Source organism: Micromys minutus, assembly GCF_963924665.1.
Source record: "Micromys minutus genome assembly, chromosome: 12".
Taxonomy (NCBI): Eukaryota; Metazoa; Chordata; class Mammalia; order Rodentia; family Muridae; genus Micromys; species Micromys minutus.
In genome coordinates this window covers 14,497,458-14,512,991 of record NC_137981.1, presented here as the reverse complement: position 1 = coordinate 14,512,991, position 15,534 = coordinate 14,497,458, and the positions used below count along the sequence as shown (strand labels likewise).

The window sequence follows — 15,534 nt, the reverse complement described above, 5'->3', positions numbered from 1 at the left end:
GATGCGTACTTCTATACATATTCTTGTAAATAACATATACTTCCCTTCCCAGCATTGGGCTGTACTATTAGTCATGCCTGTGATCATTTTGTCTTCCAAAGACTCAATGCCTTATCTAGACAATCTCCGAACCCATTCATTAGTTCTTCGATTTTGTTGGATGAGAACCAAACTTTTCGGATTCGTTCTACACTTGATCAGATCATGATTAAAAAATAAATGTTAAAATGATGTAGAAGGCTGCACAATGAGGCTCGTTGGATGCGACACTTCTGAGTTATCTTACATTTCCAAAGTCTGGAGAACGTCCAGGAAAGGTCATGGAAACCGCTGCAAAGGAGTCGGTCACAGGCATCTAGACCACCTCAGAGAACACAAGATGCATGCGCGGGGCAGTTCCGCCAGTCCAGAACACACAGCCCGTAGCTGACTCTCACTTCCGTACGATGTAACCCAAGATGGTGGAACCCGCAATTGAAAACCACATTCAAGATGTCGGCTTCCGGTTTTCCCGGCAGCGTCGTGCGTGGCTACCGGGGCCACGCCCACTTCCGGCTCCTTTGCTCCGGCATGGCTGCCTTAGGGACCTGGCTGTCCAGTGAGTGATTGTGGGGTTGGGGACCCGGGAGCCGCGGGGAACGTGCCCTCTAACTCCCTGCTCTTCCAGTAGGTGTCCGGAGGTTGCACTGCAGTGCAGTAGCGCGGGCCGGCAGCCAGTGGCGACTCCAGTGAGTGCCGGGCGGGGGCGCGGCGGGACCTGGCATCCCGCTGAGTCCTCACCCCACTGTGTTTTCCCCACCCAGGCAGGGGCTGGCTGCCAACCCGTCCGGCTATGGGCCCCTCACGGAGCTTCCAGACTGGTCTTTCGCGGGTGAGCCTTAATGTCAAGATTTTTTTTTTCTTTTTCCTCTGAGACCACCCCTGGTAGGGACTGGGGGCGTGTCTGCGAAAATATTGAAACTTTTACTTAGAAAAGAGTTCGAAGACTGGCACTCAAATTTTGTCTGACTACGTAGCTGGGTGTTAGTTCCCCCCCTGAAATTTTAGCTTTGGAGAGCTGAGGCAGAGGGATTGTTGTGAGGTCAGTGCAATGTAGGGAATAATTATCCTGAACTACAGAATGAGACCCTGTGTATAAATTAATAAATAGTGAATTGGCTAAGGAAAGTAAGTAATCTGTAGGGGAATCGTGTCCTGAAGATGTAAGGTAATTCTAACTTAGGCTGTCCTGGTGCAGGAAGTGTATGTGACTTTTTTATCCCCTCAGAAGGAGACATGTGAGTGTATTTTGAGAATTTGATTGCAAATACACAAGGAATTCTTTGAAAAGTTGTTGAAAAGAACACTGAAGATCCCTACAAGTCTGAAGATGGGCAGACTCAATACAGAGAAGTCTTTTTCTCTTTAAAAAAAAAAAAAAAAAAAAAAAAAAAGCTTACGGATTGGAAAGATGCCTCCAGCGTAGTGGTTATTCTTCCAGAGGATGTGAGTCCAATTCCCAACACCCACATGGTGACTCAAAATTGCTTCTGACTCCAGTTCCAGGGTATCTGATGTCATCTTTTCACTTCCACCTGTACCAGGCACCCACACGGTGCACAGACAGACATACATGGAAGCAAAGCACCCGATCACATTAAAATAAAACTTAAAAAAAAAAAATTAAGGAAGAGTAGTGAGGCATGCCTATAATTGGCACTCAGGAGACAGAAGCCCCGAGAACGGGAGGATAACCTTGGCTCCATAGTGAAAGCTTGCCTCAAAGAATCAAAAGTGGAGAAGAATAAAAACCTGCATTTCATTATACAGTGAGATGAAGTTTAACGAAGACTTAACATTGAGTGAAGGGTTTCTGAAGATAAAAGTGAATTCAGCATGGCAGACAACCCTAGGTCCATGATGCTGACAGGGTTAATTAAGAGGAGCACGCCTAGGAACTCAACTTCATGATTCTGTTGAACCTCACCATTGATGCCAGATCAGTTTTAGTTTTGGTTGTGAACTGGGACCTGAACCTAGGGCCTTAGACATGGCTAGTCCCCGCCCCAGTCAGTGTGAACTGGAATAGGGGAGCTAGGGATTTACTCTTCAGTTCCTATCACACCAGTGTTTGGACAAGATGTCCAGACCACCTTTAACACTTTGCCTTTCTTTCACTTTTATCTGTAGATGGCCGCCCCGCTCCCCCAATGAAAGGCCAACTTCGAAGAAAAGCTCAAAGGGAAAAGCTTGCAGTGAGTGGCTGGAACTCCGTCAAAGGCTAGGTTTATAAATGGAGGAGGAAATTTCAATCACCATTTATCTTTGTTTCCTTTAAGATTGATTTTTATTTTATATGTGTTTTGCCTGTATCAATGTATGTTCATCATATGTTTGTGGTACCTGCAGAGGGCAAAGGAGGGTGTCAGATTCCCTGGAACTAGAATTACAGATAGTTGTGAGCTCTGGTGTGGCTATTGGGAGTTAAACCTGGATCCCATGCAAGAACAGAAAGTATTCCTTAACCACTGAGCCGTCTGTATAGCCCCATAAATTAAAATTTGTTTTAAGCTGCTTGAGCTATTGTTAAGCAGTGCTTGGGATAAAATCCAGAGCTTTGTTTTTGGGATAAAACACCAGCAGCTATTTTTCCAGTACCCAACTAATTTATTTTCTTTCTTTTTCTTGTCTTTTGTTTCTTTCAATGAGGCATATAGACCAGGCCAGCCTCAAACACTCAGGAAATGGGCCTGCCTTTACCTCCATAGTACTAGGATCAAAGGATTCATCACCCTACCTGACCCAAGCCAAATATTTTAATAGTACTGTGAGAAGGGAAGAGTGGAATAGGGCACTGGTGGCAGAAACCAACAGCAGATGTTCCTCGGTTTCACATTGTTGTCAGCGTGAAGCATCAGTGTCCAGCCGGAACCGGTCTAGCTTTGGGAAAGAAAGGATATCTGTTCAGTAGTTATTTAATCCTGAGCCCCGGGTGTTAATTATTCTTTTCCTGTCTTTTTTAGAGACGTGTTGTACTGCTGACACAGGAAATGGATGCTGGATTACAGGCATGGAAGCTCAGGCAGCAGAAATTGCAGGAAGAAAGGAAGCGGGAACATGATCTTAAGCCTAAAGGGACTTTACTGAGAAACCCACTTCCAAATCAATAAAAAGCAGCTCCTGTACCACTTTTTCAGCCTCTCTGGCTCTCTTTTTTTGAATGTGTTATCCCAGGTAAAATAAAGTCACCTTTCCCGCTATCTGTATTGACAGCAAAAGACCTTAGGTACCCAGGAGGAACTTAAAATCACTCCCTGCCAGGCTTGGCCCAGTCCCAATGCCCTTAGTCCTCACTCTATTCCAGTTCAGCCAGATCCTGCCCCTGGTGCTGAAGAACATTCCCAGAGCCTTACAAAAGCTAAGCATGCCACCACCCTACCACTTAGTCTGCTTAGGGTTTTAATCCTCTTCCTGCTGGTCATACGGCTGACCAGGCTAAGAGCAGCAACTGCTCTGTGAGAGAAGCAGTCTTCCTGCTCATGCTCCGTCACTAATAGCCCACACAGCACAGATGCATACAGTTGGCACTCAATAAATGTTTTGTTGAAAGGGCCTATCCATCTGAGGTTCCTTTTCCTTTTCGAGACACAGTCTCACGATAGCTCTGGCTGTCCTGAAACTGGCCAGGTAGACCAAGCTGCCTGGCCATCATAAAGATCCTCCTGCCTCTGGATTTAAAGCCATGTGCCAACCACACATGGCAGAAAGAAGTCCCTTTCTTAACAAACAGCGAGTATCCAGGTACATGGTCCAGGAGACACCCACACTGGAAGGCTGACAGGAAGGATTAAACTTGGGGTCTTCTAAAGGAGTTATGATCAGACTAAATCCCAGAGGCTGAAGAGGGTCCTGCACTTCCCCACACCCACACACAATGTCCCTGCCCATGACCTAGCAACCATCCATTTTATTGATCAGGAGCCCTCCCCTCGATTCTGGAGGCAAGGACCTTTGTTCCTGTTCCAATGCTCCATGTTTGGCTCCCATCTTTCCACCACAAAGCTAGTAGGTGTGGATCCCAGAGCTTTATACCTGGGCTTGTTCTTCCCTCCCTTCCCTCACCATTCCCTTGCTTGCTTTCCTTCCCTCTCCCACTGCCTTCCTCTCGCTGACCAAATGCAATTCTTGGATCTTACATTTCGCTGATGGTCGAGTTTTCTGTCTCCCACACTTTTCCTGCCTCTGTACCACTGCTTGGTGGTTTTCCAGATCTAGTTCTCAACCTCTTATCTGTCTCCCTTTCTGGGTCCAGTGCAGCTAGCCTGTCCTCCCTCTTCCCTGCCTGCCTCTCCTTTTGTTCTCACAGCCAGCCTTCGCGGAAGCTGCACCAGAAGGAACTGTCTCCACTGTGAATCGAACAAAACTCCAGAATCCTACCTCCCAACCCTTCCTCTTCCAACAATATTCACCAAACTTTTATCTGGCTCCCCCCAATTCTGTGACCTTGAACCCTTTTCCTACCTAGGCAGTTAACACTTAATGGAACAGCCAAACTGTAAAAGCCATTAATAAAAGGGCGGGCCCCCAAATTCAAAGTAATTGTGGCGGTTGAGCAGTGGCTTTTGTTACAGTCTTTTAAGTCTGGGACAAGAGGAGGAGGCTGTCCCCAAATCTCAGCATACAACCCCCTTGTTAGTAAATGTTTCTTCTGCCAACCTTCACAGACATGGGAGACTTCATGTTTCCAATATCCCTAGCCATCGGGTCTCCCAGTACTTAAACATTCTCAAGTGAGACGTGCTGAATACTACGGGAATCAGGCCACCCAAAAAATGCTTAGGAAGAGAAAGTCTTCCGACTCCCGTCCCCTGGGACACCCAGGCTCCTAGTTAGTTGTCAGCTCAACCCCTGCAGATGGCAGCCTGCACCACAGAAAACTTTTTTTTTTTTTCCTTCTCCTGCTCTTGGCTGTAATTGGATTCAGGCTGAAACAACCACGTCCCCACCAGAAAAGGAGGGCATTGGGGCGGGGGCGGAGGAGAGGCTGTGGGAGAAGGGAGGGACCAAAGGAGAGAGCAGAGAGGGCTTCCAACTCACTTCGCCGACTAAGCAGAAGAAAGATCAAAAAACGGAAAAGAGAAGAGCAAACGGGCATTTTCAGGAGCATTTCCTTCACCTCCAAGCCGACTGCGCTCTAGGAATCCACATTCCGTTCCTTTAGAAGACAAAGGCGCCCCAAGAGAGCGGCGGCGCGACCCCAGGGCGTGGGCCCCGCCGCGGAGCCCGCACTGCCCGGCGCCCCGACGCCGCGGACCATGTCTCCCGCCCCTCGACCCTCCCGCTGCCTCCTGCTCCCCCTGCTCACGCTCGGCACCGCGCTCGCCTCCCTCGGCTGGGCCCAAGGCAGCAACTTCAGCCCCGAAGTAAGTGAGCTCCTCTGGCCTGTCCCGGAGTTTCGTCCCCCGGGTAGGCGAGCCCGGGGGTCTCCAAGGGACAGCCCCCGCTGAGAGCTGGGCTCTGGGAGGGCTCTGCTGCTCCAGCCTTTCTTTTCCTCCCCTCGTCTGCAAACTTACAAGTCGATCCAACTTTTTGCCTGCCTCCAACAACCCCCTCTACCGCCACCGACTCTTTCCTATTCCTCCCTTCCCTGGAAGAACTCTGCAGCGGGGCCCGGGCCTTGCTTTCCCAAGTTCTGCGCGCAGTGTGGCACCAGGCGGGAGCCTCAGAAACTCTGGACCCCGCTCCAACCCCTCGCCGTCCGGGCCGGTGTCACACGCGAGTTGTTCCTTCAGTTTGGCAGCGCTCAGGTGCCCGCCGTCCTGCACGGGCGCATCTGTACCGAGTGGGGGCGTCGGGGGCGCCCGGAGCGGTACCCGCCTCCCCTGGACCGAGGGCGGTGCGGGCCGCCGGCCTTGGCGTCGAGGATCGCGGCGGGCCGAACTTCCGCGCACACAAAGCTCTTCTTGTGAGCAGCGGAGCTCAGTCTGGCCACCGCCTCCCGCGTCCTCCACACTCCTACCGGCGCCTTTTGGGTCCCTTTTTTTTTTTTTTTTTTTTTTTTTTTTTGTAAATTGCTTTTCTGCATTGATTGCTGAGAGACTAAGGGGAGTCGCTGGGCGAGTGAGTTGAGGGCGGGCCTGGGTCTCCCTCGAGTGTCCCGACTGACTCTGGCGCCCCCACCCCCAATCCTCAACTCTTCCGTGATCGTAGCCCACCCCGGTCCTGAAGGAAGCGGCGTGGGAGTAGTCCGAGGAAGTTTTCCCTCCCTCTCTTATTTTGGGGTGAAGGTGGGAGACGGATTTAATCAGCTTCTTATTTTGGGCCATCCCAACCCACTCAGCCTGGTGAGGACCTGGGTGTGGTAGGGAAGGGCCCAAAATGCAGGATACGGTCTGGATTTCGCTCCCTTTGCTCTGGGCCCAGGCCGGGTCGCACCCTCGGAATGAACCTCTCCTGGGCACATGCTGCCTGTGCCCCTGAAGAGACCTAGGGCCGAAAGGACAAGTGTAGCCCTAAGATTAGGGCCACAGTTTTGTATGAAAACTAAAAAGAGTAAAATCCTCCCTGAGACTAAAAACCAAACCCAACTGTCAGGAGGTGCCTTTCCCAAGCCTAAAACCCCAGAGATCGCCTAACAAAAGGAGCCTCTGGAAAACTGACCACTGCCAACTTCTTTTGCGCCTTCCCAGCCTCCAGTAGGTGCCCTAGGGGAGGGGCAGCAGCCCTGGCTCTGCTCTAAGTGGGTCATGGTCTTCCCAGAGCCAGAACCACCATTTGCTTCTGGAACACAGTAGGGTGGGAAGCTGAGGGAGGGCGGGACAGACCCAGAGGCCAGGATCCAAGAGCTGGAGAGCCCCCACCCTCTCAGCCTCCTAAAGTGGGAGGTGTTCCTTGACTTTGTCAAAGGGAATGGCCTGCAGTTATTGATCAAGACAATGCCAACCAACTGGGTCCTGCCACCTAACAGAGTCGCTCCATCTTCAGGCTAAGCTGAAGGGAGAGGGGTTCTGAGGCAGCTAGGTCTTTTTCGCCAGGTCTCCACAGCTCCACACTAGCTCCAGGACAGCCCTCTCCTCCCCATGGTGTGTCTGGGGCTTTTTCCCTTCCCCCACTCAGCCGCAGACACCAGAGTCCTCTCCTGTGGTTCCAGTCTCATAGTCTGTGGTTCTTGCCTGGCTCTGAGATGGAGAAAGAAACTTGCCCAGTCCGGGAGATGAAGAAAATGATGGGGACAGTTTCTTTCTTGGCTTTGTGATACTCTTCCGGGGAGTCCTGACAAAGCATCCATTTTGCTCCACAGGGTACTGGGCCGGGTTTGTGAGCGTGCTTACTTAGACTTGCCTGCATCTCGAAAGGCTCACAGGAAAGGGATTTATCCAGAACTGCTGTTTCTCCTGCCAGCCTCCCTTCTCCGTTCTACACTAGAAACATTTCCTCAATTTGGCTAAGGTTTGAGGACCTGGCTTCAGTCCTCCAGACTTTCAGCTTGTGGGTGGAGGTGGGGGGAGCTGGCCCCTCCCACTCACCGCTCTCCAAGCCTGAAGCTGCCTTTGTTACCCCAGCAGGGGTCAGAGCCTACAGGTGAGGCTAGGAGCAAAGGGGGTTCCCTGCATATTTGGCGCGGACTACAGCACAGGTCAGGGCAAGCCTTCAGATCCCAGGGAACAGCTTTGGAGTTACACACCCTGCTAGGCCTCTCTGACACACAAGAGGTTAAAATCCTGTACCCGGAAGAGGACTCTGAGATACAGGTGATGCTAGGGTTGTTTGGCTAGCCTTATTGGCTGGGGAAAAGCTGGGTTGTTTACAACTCTAGTCCTAACTCTTGTCAGCCTTGAGGGGATCACTTCCTGGAACTATGTTGCAATTCTTGCCCTTTTGGGCTCAGATCCTAAGTCAGCTGTTCCTGAATCACCCCCAGACCCCGCACAAGAGCACCCCTCCACCACCCGTTTTTAAGCCTGAAGGGAAAGAGAATCATGTAGCTCCATAGATCCATCCTAATGATGGGTGAAAGTTTACCATTTCCCTTCCAAATGCCCATTCTAGGCAACTTGAACTCCCCTCCCCCCCCAATTCCTTAAAAAGGGTAAAACTGATATAGGACCTGAGCTATCAGGTTATGTCTCCCAAAAACCATCCAAGCATCTTCATAGTCTATACATAGCATGGTTTGCTTGGCTTTCCAAGCCTAGATTCCTAGATCATAGATTATTTATTTAAGGTGATGGCTGATTAGCCATCACCCTGAAAAATACAGCTTCCCCGTCCTCATCGAGCCTTACCCCCCCCCCCCCCGCTCATTTTCTGCCCTCCTTAAAAATATTTCTGCTGTGAGGGTCTGAGAAGTGTGGTACTTCTGTTCCAGAAACTTCTCCCTGTCTGTTCCTCACCCAGTCCAGGCTCCCTCACCCCCTCCCTTCCGTTCTACCTACCATGGGCATAACCTCTTCTCAAATGGAACATGCTGTATTTTCAAAGTGCTGGAGAGAATGCCAGCTCTAAGAAGACATTTTAAGGCGCGGCAAAAATGCTTGCTTTGCAAGAATGAGGACCTGGATTTGAACCGTATCATGTGCTCTTGAGTGCACGTGTGTGTGCACATTTAGGAAGTGGCGGTGACACACTTGTAATGTCAGTGCTGGAGAGGCAGAAAAATCCCTGAGGCTTGCTGGCCATCCAGCCTGGCTTTATAGGTGAGCCACAGCTCCCAAGGAACACACCAGAGAGTGACCTCTGACCCCCACCTACATGTACAGACGGACTAAAAATATGCTAAAAAAAACTCTTTGCAACTTTCTAATGCTCTTACTTCCAAGAGCACTACAGCTCAGTCAGGAGCAATGGCACCCCAACCTTATATCTGTCTACACCCCTAACCCCTGAGGACAAGCTGTTCTGGGGTCAGAGTTCAGGCTAACAGTTAGCCTGAGAGTTCCTGCCAGAACCAGATTGAGAGCCCGTCATATTTTTCACTAAGCCGAGGATATCCAGACACCGTGGAGAGGCAGGTGGGCCCCTGGACTAAGTGGGAATTCTCTAAGCCAAACCCCTCTCCTTACAGGCATGGCTACAGCAGTATGGTTACCTACCTCCAGGGGACCTTCGGACCCACACGCAACGCTCACCCCAGTCACTGTCAGCTGCCATTGCTGCCATGCAAAGGTTCTATGGTTTACAAGTGACAGGCAAGGCAGATGCAGACACAATGAAGTAAGTTCCTGGCGTCCACTGACCAAGCTGAATACCAGAATTGCTTCCACTCGGCCTTGCCTCCAGTGCCCTCTCCCATTCAGTATCTGACCTTTCCCTACACACAAAGCCTCACCCATCACTGACCTGGGACCAGAGGCCAAGACCCTGGGTCAGCTACAACCCTACACTCTGTCCCCTTGAAGGTGGTTTTATTTTGTGTACTACACTGACACCGTTGTTTCCACCCCAGGGCCATGAGGCGCCCTCGCTGCGGTGTTCCGGATAAGTTTGGGACTGAGATCAAGGCCAATGTCCGGAGGAAGCGCTATGCCATTCAGGGCCTCAAGTGGCAGCAAAATGAGATCACTTTCTGGTGAGTCCCCAGCCTGGAGATGTCACACGCAACGCTCTTCCCTATTAGCTGGGTTATGTCGAGTCAAAGGTGGTCTGTGCTGCACTCCATTTCTAGACAGTGGGAAGGAAAATAGCTCTAATCTTGCAGAGAAGTGCAGCCATTTTGGAGTGTATGAACTCTAGTGGTAACACCCCAAGCCTGAAGGTCCCCTAAGCCTTTAGTCCCCTGGGCTGAGATCTGCACAGGTATATGAGATATGTGTATTCCGTAGCAGGGACACAGGTCTGGCAAGGTGGGTGGACAGTTCTGTCAGAGCTAGGGGAGTGGAGGGAACTTTGTCTCTTTTAGCCTAACATTTCCCTTCTCTGCCCTCATGTCTGGATGTAGCATTCAGAATTACACCCCCAAGGTGGGCGAGTACGCCACATTCGAGGCCATTCGGAAGGCCTTTCGAGTATGGGAGAGTGCCACGCCGCTGCGCTTCCGAGAAGTGCCCTATGCCTACATCCGGGAGGGTCACGAGAAGCAGGCTGACATCATGATCTTGTTTGCTGAGGGTTTCCACGGCGACAGTACACCCTTTGATGGTGAAGGAGGCTTCCTGGCTCATGCCTATTTCCCAGGCCCCAATATTGGAGGGGATACCCACTTTGATTCTGCTGAGCCCTGGACGGTCCAAAATGAAGATCTAAATGGTGAGGGAACCCTGGGTTCTACCCCATCCATGAGTCTGCAGTCACTTGTATATAGAGGATTCTCCTTCCAAGGTCTAAGCTAGCAGGGTATAGTGGCCAGCCTGCTCTGCATAGTAAGTTCTAGGCCAGCCTGAGCTACATAGTGAAACCCTGTCTCATAAATCAATAAAATTAAAAAAAATAAATCTAGGTACTGAGGCAGGAGGATTGTGGGTTTGAAGCCTGCCTAGACTGTGTAACAAGACTCTGTCTCAAAACAAAACAAAACCCAGCTAAGTTATTAGCCATAGAACCTAATGTGAGCGTGGGGACTCTTAAGCTGTTTATTTTTTTGTACTTGGTCCATCGTCACTACCCGACTGACTTGTCAATCATAGATTTAAAATCCCTCCCTTCGCACCCATTTTTCCAGGCAAACACGATGCCTACCTTCTGGGAGAAACTGAGCTCCACAGTGTAGGTCTCCTTGGGATTGGGATCCTGCCTCAGGCTCCCCACTTCCCCCAGACGAGGGTAGTGACTGCCTTCGCGCTTTCTGAACCAAACAGGAAGCTGACCCCCAAGACTTAACTACTTGAGGGGGAAAACATGAGCTTGTCTGTGGAACTGAGGCCTCTGGTGGGGAAGCAGGGAGCTTAACCAAGTTTTCACCATCTCCAACCCTCCAGGGAATGACATCTTCTTGGTGGCAGTGCACGAGTTGGGGCACGCCCTAGGCCTGGAACATTCCAATGATCCTTCCGCCATCATGGCGCCCTTTTACCAGTGGATGGACACAGAGAACTTCGTGTTGCCCGATGACGACCGCCGTGGCATCCAGCAACTTTATGGCGAGTTGTCCATCCCCATACCTACTCCTCCGTCTCTGTATTTGTCCCCTCTTGGCCTCTGGTCTGCATTTTCCTTCCATCTTGCTGTGAAGTCTCTACACACACACACACAAACACACACACACACACACACACACACACACACATGCACACACACATACACACACATACACACATGCACGCACACACACACCACTTTTCATTACCTCTATTAGCTCCCACTTCTTAAAAGCATTTTTTATTGTTTGCCACTATGTATGTATGTGCACCACATACATGCCTGGTACCTGTGGAGTCCCCAAGAGGACTCCTGTGAGTGTCGGGAACCAAACTTGGGTCCTCTTTAGGACCATATCTCCAGCCCCCAGCTCCCACTTTTTGAGCAGACCTATTGGACAAACCTAAGCCAACTTTTTCATTCCTCTCTAAAGCCTGTTTACACTGTTTTTTGTTTTGTTTTGTTTTGTTTTTTAATTTGTTCTTATTAAGGTGTGTGTGTATGTGTGTGTGTGTGTGTGTGTGTGTGTGTGTGTGTGTGACCACAGAGATCAGAGGTATCCGACTTCCTAGAACTAGGCTCATAGGTGGTTGTGGGCCACCTTTTGTCAGCTCTGGGAACCAAACTCCCATCCTCTGCAAGAGCAGTGAATGCTCTAACCACTGAACCATCTCTGCCACCCTCTTCTCACTTTCTAAGGGTGTTGCCCGATTATCTGTCTGTCTTTCAATCCTCTTTGCTCCAGAGCCTGAAGGGTCCCCCTCTTGTTCTCTTCCTCAGGAAGCAGGTCAGGGTCACCCACAAAGATGCCCCCTCAACCCAGAACTACCTCTTGGCCCTCTGTCCCAGATAAGCCCAGAAACCCCACCTACGGGCCCAACATCTGTGATGGGAACTTTGACACCGTGGCCATGCTCCGAGGAGAGATGTTTGTCTTCAAGGTGAGGAGGAGAAGAAATGGGATTGTGTGAGAGGACTGAAAGACTCACAGCAAGGAAGATGGATGGGAATAATGGAAGGATTGGAGGAGCTTTGGGGAGTGAAGAAGACTGAGGTGTAAGACATAATGTGTTCATGCCCCGTCTTTACTGGTTCCTAGGAGCGATGGTTCTGGCGGGTGAGGAACAACCAAGTGATGGACGGATACCCAATGCCCATTGGCCAGTTCTGGAGGGGCCTGCCTGCATCCATCAACACTGCCTATGAGAGGAAGGATGGCAAATTTGTCTTCTTCAAAGGTAACCAGGCCTGTCCTAGTCCTGGGACGGTGGAAGAGTCTCCTTGAATGAGCTGATTCCACTTCACTCGCAAAGACCTCACGGGCAGGTTGGACGCAGATTCTTCCCTTCTCTCTTATCCCAGGAGATAAGCATTGGGTGTTTGATGAAGCCTCCCTGGAACCCGGATACCCCAAGCACATTAAGGAGCTGGGCCGAGGACTGCCCACGGACAAGATCGATGCAGCTCTCTTCTGGATGCCCAATGGGAAGACCTACTTCTTCCGGGGAAATAAGTAAGACTTCAGATCCTTGACCCTAAGCCTCACTACTCAGAAATTACTACCACAACCACTCCACATAACCACCCCACCCTAAATTCTAAAGAAAGCCCCCCCCCAATCCCCAGATTGTTGCCCTGGAAAAAGAACTTGCTAATCCTTTACTGTTGCCTAGCAATAGACGGTTTTTCTTAGTGCTGTGTGAGTGGGATGTGACCGGGTCACCGTTTCAAACCTGGTCATTTGATGCCTCCTGTCCCTAGCACTGCACCTCCACCCCAGCCACCAGGCACTATCATTAAGGGGCTGCTAGTGGCTCCTTACAGCCTGGACCCTCCCTTCCACCTCCTCCTTCCGCCTCATTCAGCTATAGGCCCTCATTACTCAAAACCCCTGTCCCCAAACATGACCCTAGCTACCCTTTGTCCCCGGTCTGCTCACCTCTGAAGGCATGCCCAGTATCCAACCACTCCCCTTTCTGTCACCTCCCCCAGGTACTACCGTTTCAATGAGGAATTCAGGGCAGTTGACAGCGAGTACCCCAAAAACATCAAAGTCTGGGAAGGAATCCCTGAGTCTCCCAGAGGGTCATTCATGGGTAGTGATGAAGGTAAGCGAAGCAAAGTATACTGAGGGACGGGCTGGGGAGCAGTGGAAATGCCGGGGAGCAGTGGGTGGCTGGTGGCTTGCCAAGAAATAGCCAGATGCTGTCATGGTAGGACCCTCAGACTTTCCACTCTCCCAAACCGGTACTGGGATGAGCTTAGCTGACCATCACACTAACGGCGCTTTCTTCTCTTTCCTCTCTGGGGCCTTTCTGGACTCTGCCCCCGCCGCCATCTTGGTTCTTGTCCGCTTCAACTGTCTTCTTGGGGCCCTTCAGTCTTCACGTACTTCTACAAGGGGAACAAATACTGGAAATTCAACAACCAGAAGCTGAAGGTAGAGCCAGGGTACCCCAAGTCAGCTCTGCGGGACTGGATGGGCTGCCCTTCAGGAGGCCGGCCCGACGAGGGGACCGAGGAGGAGACAGAGGTGATCATCATTGAGGTGGATGAGGAGGGCAGTGGCACTGTGAGTGCGGCCGCTGTGGTTCTGCCGGTGCTTCTGCTGCTCCTGGTCCTGGCTGTGGGCCTTGCTGTCTTCTTCTTCAGGCGTCACGGGACACCCAAGCGACTGCTTTACTGCCAGCGCTCACTGCTGGACAAGGTCTGACCCCCACAACTGGCCCACCCGCTTCTACCATAAGGACTTTGCCTCTGAAGGCCAATGGCAGCAGGTGGTGGCCGATGGACTGCTCTCACCCATCCTGGGCTCCCTCCCTCCAGCCTCCCTTCTCTGTCCCACCCTCACCCCAGCCTTGCTTCATCCATAGGTGGGTCCCTTGAGGGCTGAGCCAAAGATGGTCCAGCCTCTGGCCCGCAAGGGAACCTCACAGCTCGGTGTGTGTCCACCCTATTTGAATGTTATCAAGGCTCTGCACTTGAAGGCAGGACCCTCTGACCTTACAGGCAAAGGCCAAATGGGGTCATCTGCTTCTTTTCCATCCCCCTGACTACATACCTTAAATCTCTGAACTCTGACCTCAGGAGGCTCTGGACATATGAGCCCTATACGTATCAAGTGTACCCAGTTGGCAGTCTCCCGCCACTCTGACTAAAAGGAAGCTTAAGAGTGCTCCTTTGGAGGTGGAAAGATTGTTCAGTTACCCTAAAGACTTTGATAAGAAAGAAAGAAAGAAAGAAAGAAAGAAAGAAAGAAAGAAAGAAAGAAAGAAAGAAAGAAAGAAAGAAAAAGAAAGAAAGAAAGAAAGATTCACAGAGAGTCTTGGTGGCTCAGACAGACAAGTCCCTTTCCACAAAGATCTGCCTCTATCCAACCCAGCCTGGAGAACTTCCAAAGGAGCCTGAGCCATTAAGGACTAAATGGGTCTGAGGAAACCCTTGGCCAACCTGACCCCCACCCCTGAATGTTAGCCCTGGCTGTCAAATTCAAGGTTGGGAGAGCTGAAACCAGGCGGAATGGTCCCGGGTGGAGTGAGGGGGTTGGGGGGGACTGTAAGATCTGAAAGGGCCCATAGCAGAAAAAGACCTTGTTTAAATGCAGGTAGCTGGAGCTGGGACCCAAAAACAGCAGTCAGAGAGGGCAGGAAATGAAGGGGGGTGGCAGTGTGTCCCTGGGAGTCTGAGCAGACTGCAGTGCACACACAGGACACTGGTACCCAGGAATAGGCACATTTTATTAGATGTCTCAGAAAGGGTCTTAAGGAAGCCACACTGCCCTCTTTTTGTCCCCTTACTCACTAACAGGTTAGAAGGGAAGAGAATTGGTACAGGAGTAAAAAGGACATGCGTACAAGGACTCAATGGAGACCAGAGGAGGCTGTCAGTGGCCTGGGCTTGCCCACTGTCCTAGTGAGGCAGGTGTCTGGGTGCTCTTGGTTAGGGTGGGCCTCCCTTTCCTAATGCAGGCACTCCTCGGCCCATTTTACCTATGTCCTGCTCTTCCACTTCCCCACCCAGTTGATCCATTTGAAGTCTCCTTCAGCCACTGAAGGTGGTCATGGTACTGGGGACTTGGGAGAGTGAGACCCTGTGGAGGGAGAGGAGCGGAGAGAAGTGTCTGTGTGGGGCTTGGGGATGGGGTGAACGGTGCTGGAAGCCCAGCTAAATTTCTGTCTTGTTTGGGTTTTTTTTTTTTTTTGTTTTGTTTTGTTTAATGTATATTTTTATTATAATTATTATATATGAATGCCATTCAAATCGTTCCTTTTTGTTAACAAGGGGCATGGGGGGGTGGGGGTGGAGGGGGGCTGAGGCGACTGACCCCAGAAACCTGCAGGGCGGGGCTGGGTCAGTGCTCTCTAAGGACATTTTTTTTTTGACCTTGTTCAACCTTTCCACGAAGAATAAACTGTGTTTCACATTCCTTGTGTGCCTATGGCTTGGGATAGGGGCGGATTCGGTGTGGGCAAGCAGGGCTAG

The 15,534-nt window shown here is 50.9% G+C and overlaps 2 protein-coding genes across 3 annotated transcripts; both read left to right on the top strand.

Moving 5' to 3' along the window:
- Positions 1-541: 541 nt before the first annotated feature.
- Positions 542-3,164, top strand: MRPL52 (mitochondrial ribosomal protein L52). Of its 2 annotated transcripts, none has more exons than XM_080926820.1 (5): positions 542-598; positions 668-728; positions 804-871; positions 2,170-2,234; positions 3,003-3,164. In XM_080926820.1, exons 1-5 carry the CDS (start codon positions 571-573, stop codon positions 3,147-3,149), a joined length of 369 nt encoding a protein of 122 aa, XP_080782946.1. In that variant the 5' UTR covers positions 542-570; the 3' UTR covers positions 3,150-3,164. The 2 variants fall into 2 exon arrangements, with proteins under 2 accessions (XP_080782946.1, XP_080782947.1); XM_080926821.1 differs by having other exon boundaries at positions 565-598; positions 671-728.
- Positions 3,165-5,076: 1,912 nt separating this feature from the next.
- MMP14 (matrix metallopeptidase 14) lies at positions 5,077-15,299 on the top strand. Its single transcript, XM_080926122.1, has 10 exons — positions 5,077-5,402; positions 9,044-9,192; positions 9,425-9,547; positions 9,917-10,224; positions 10,893-11,054; positions 11,833-11,993; positions 12,152-12,290; positions 12,415-12,565; positions 13,045-13,160; positions 13,434-15,299. Exons 1-10 carry the CDS (start codon positions 5,295-5,297, stop codon positions 13,763-13,765), a joined length of 1,749 nt encoding a protein of 582 aa, XP_080782248.1. The 5' UTR covers positions 5,077-5,294; the 3' UTR covers positions 13,766-15,299.
- Positions 15,300-15,534: the final 235 nt, after the last annotated feature.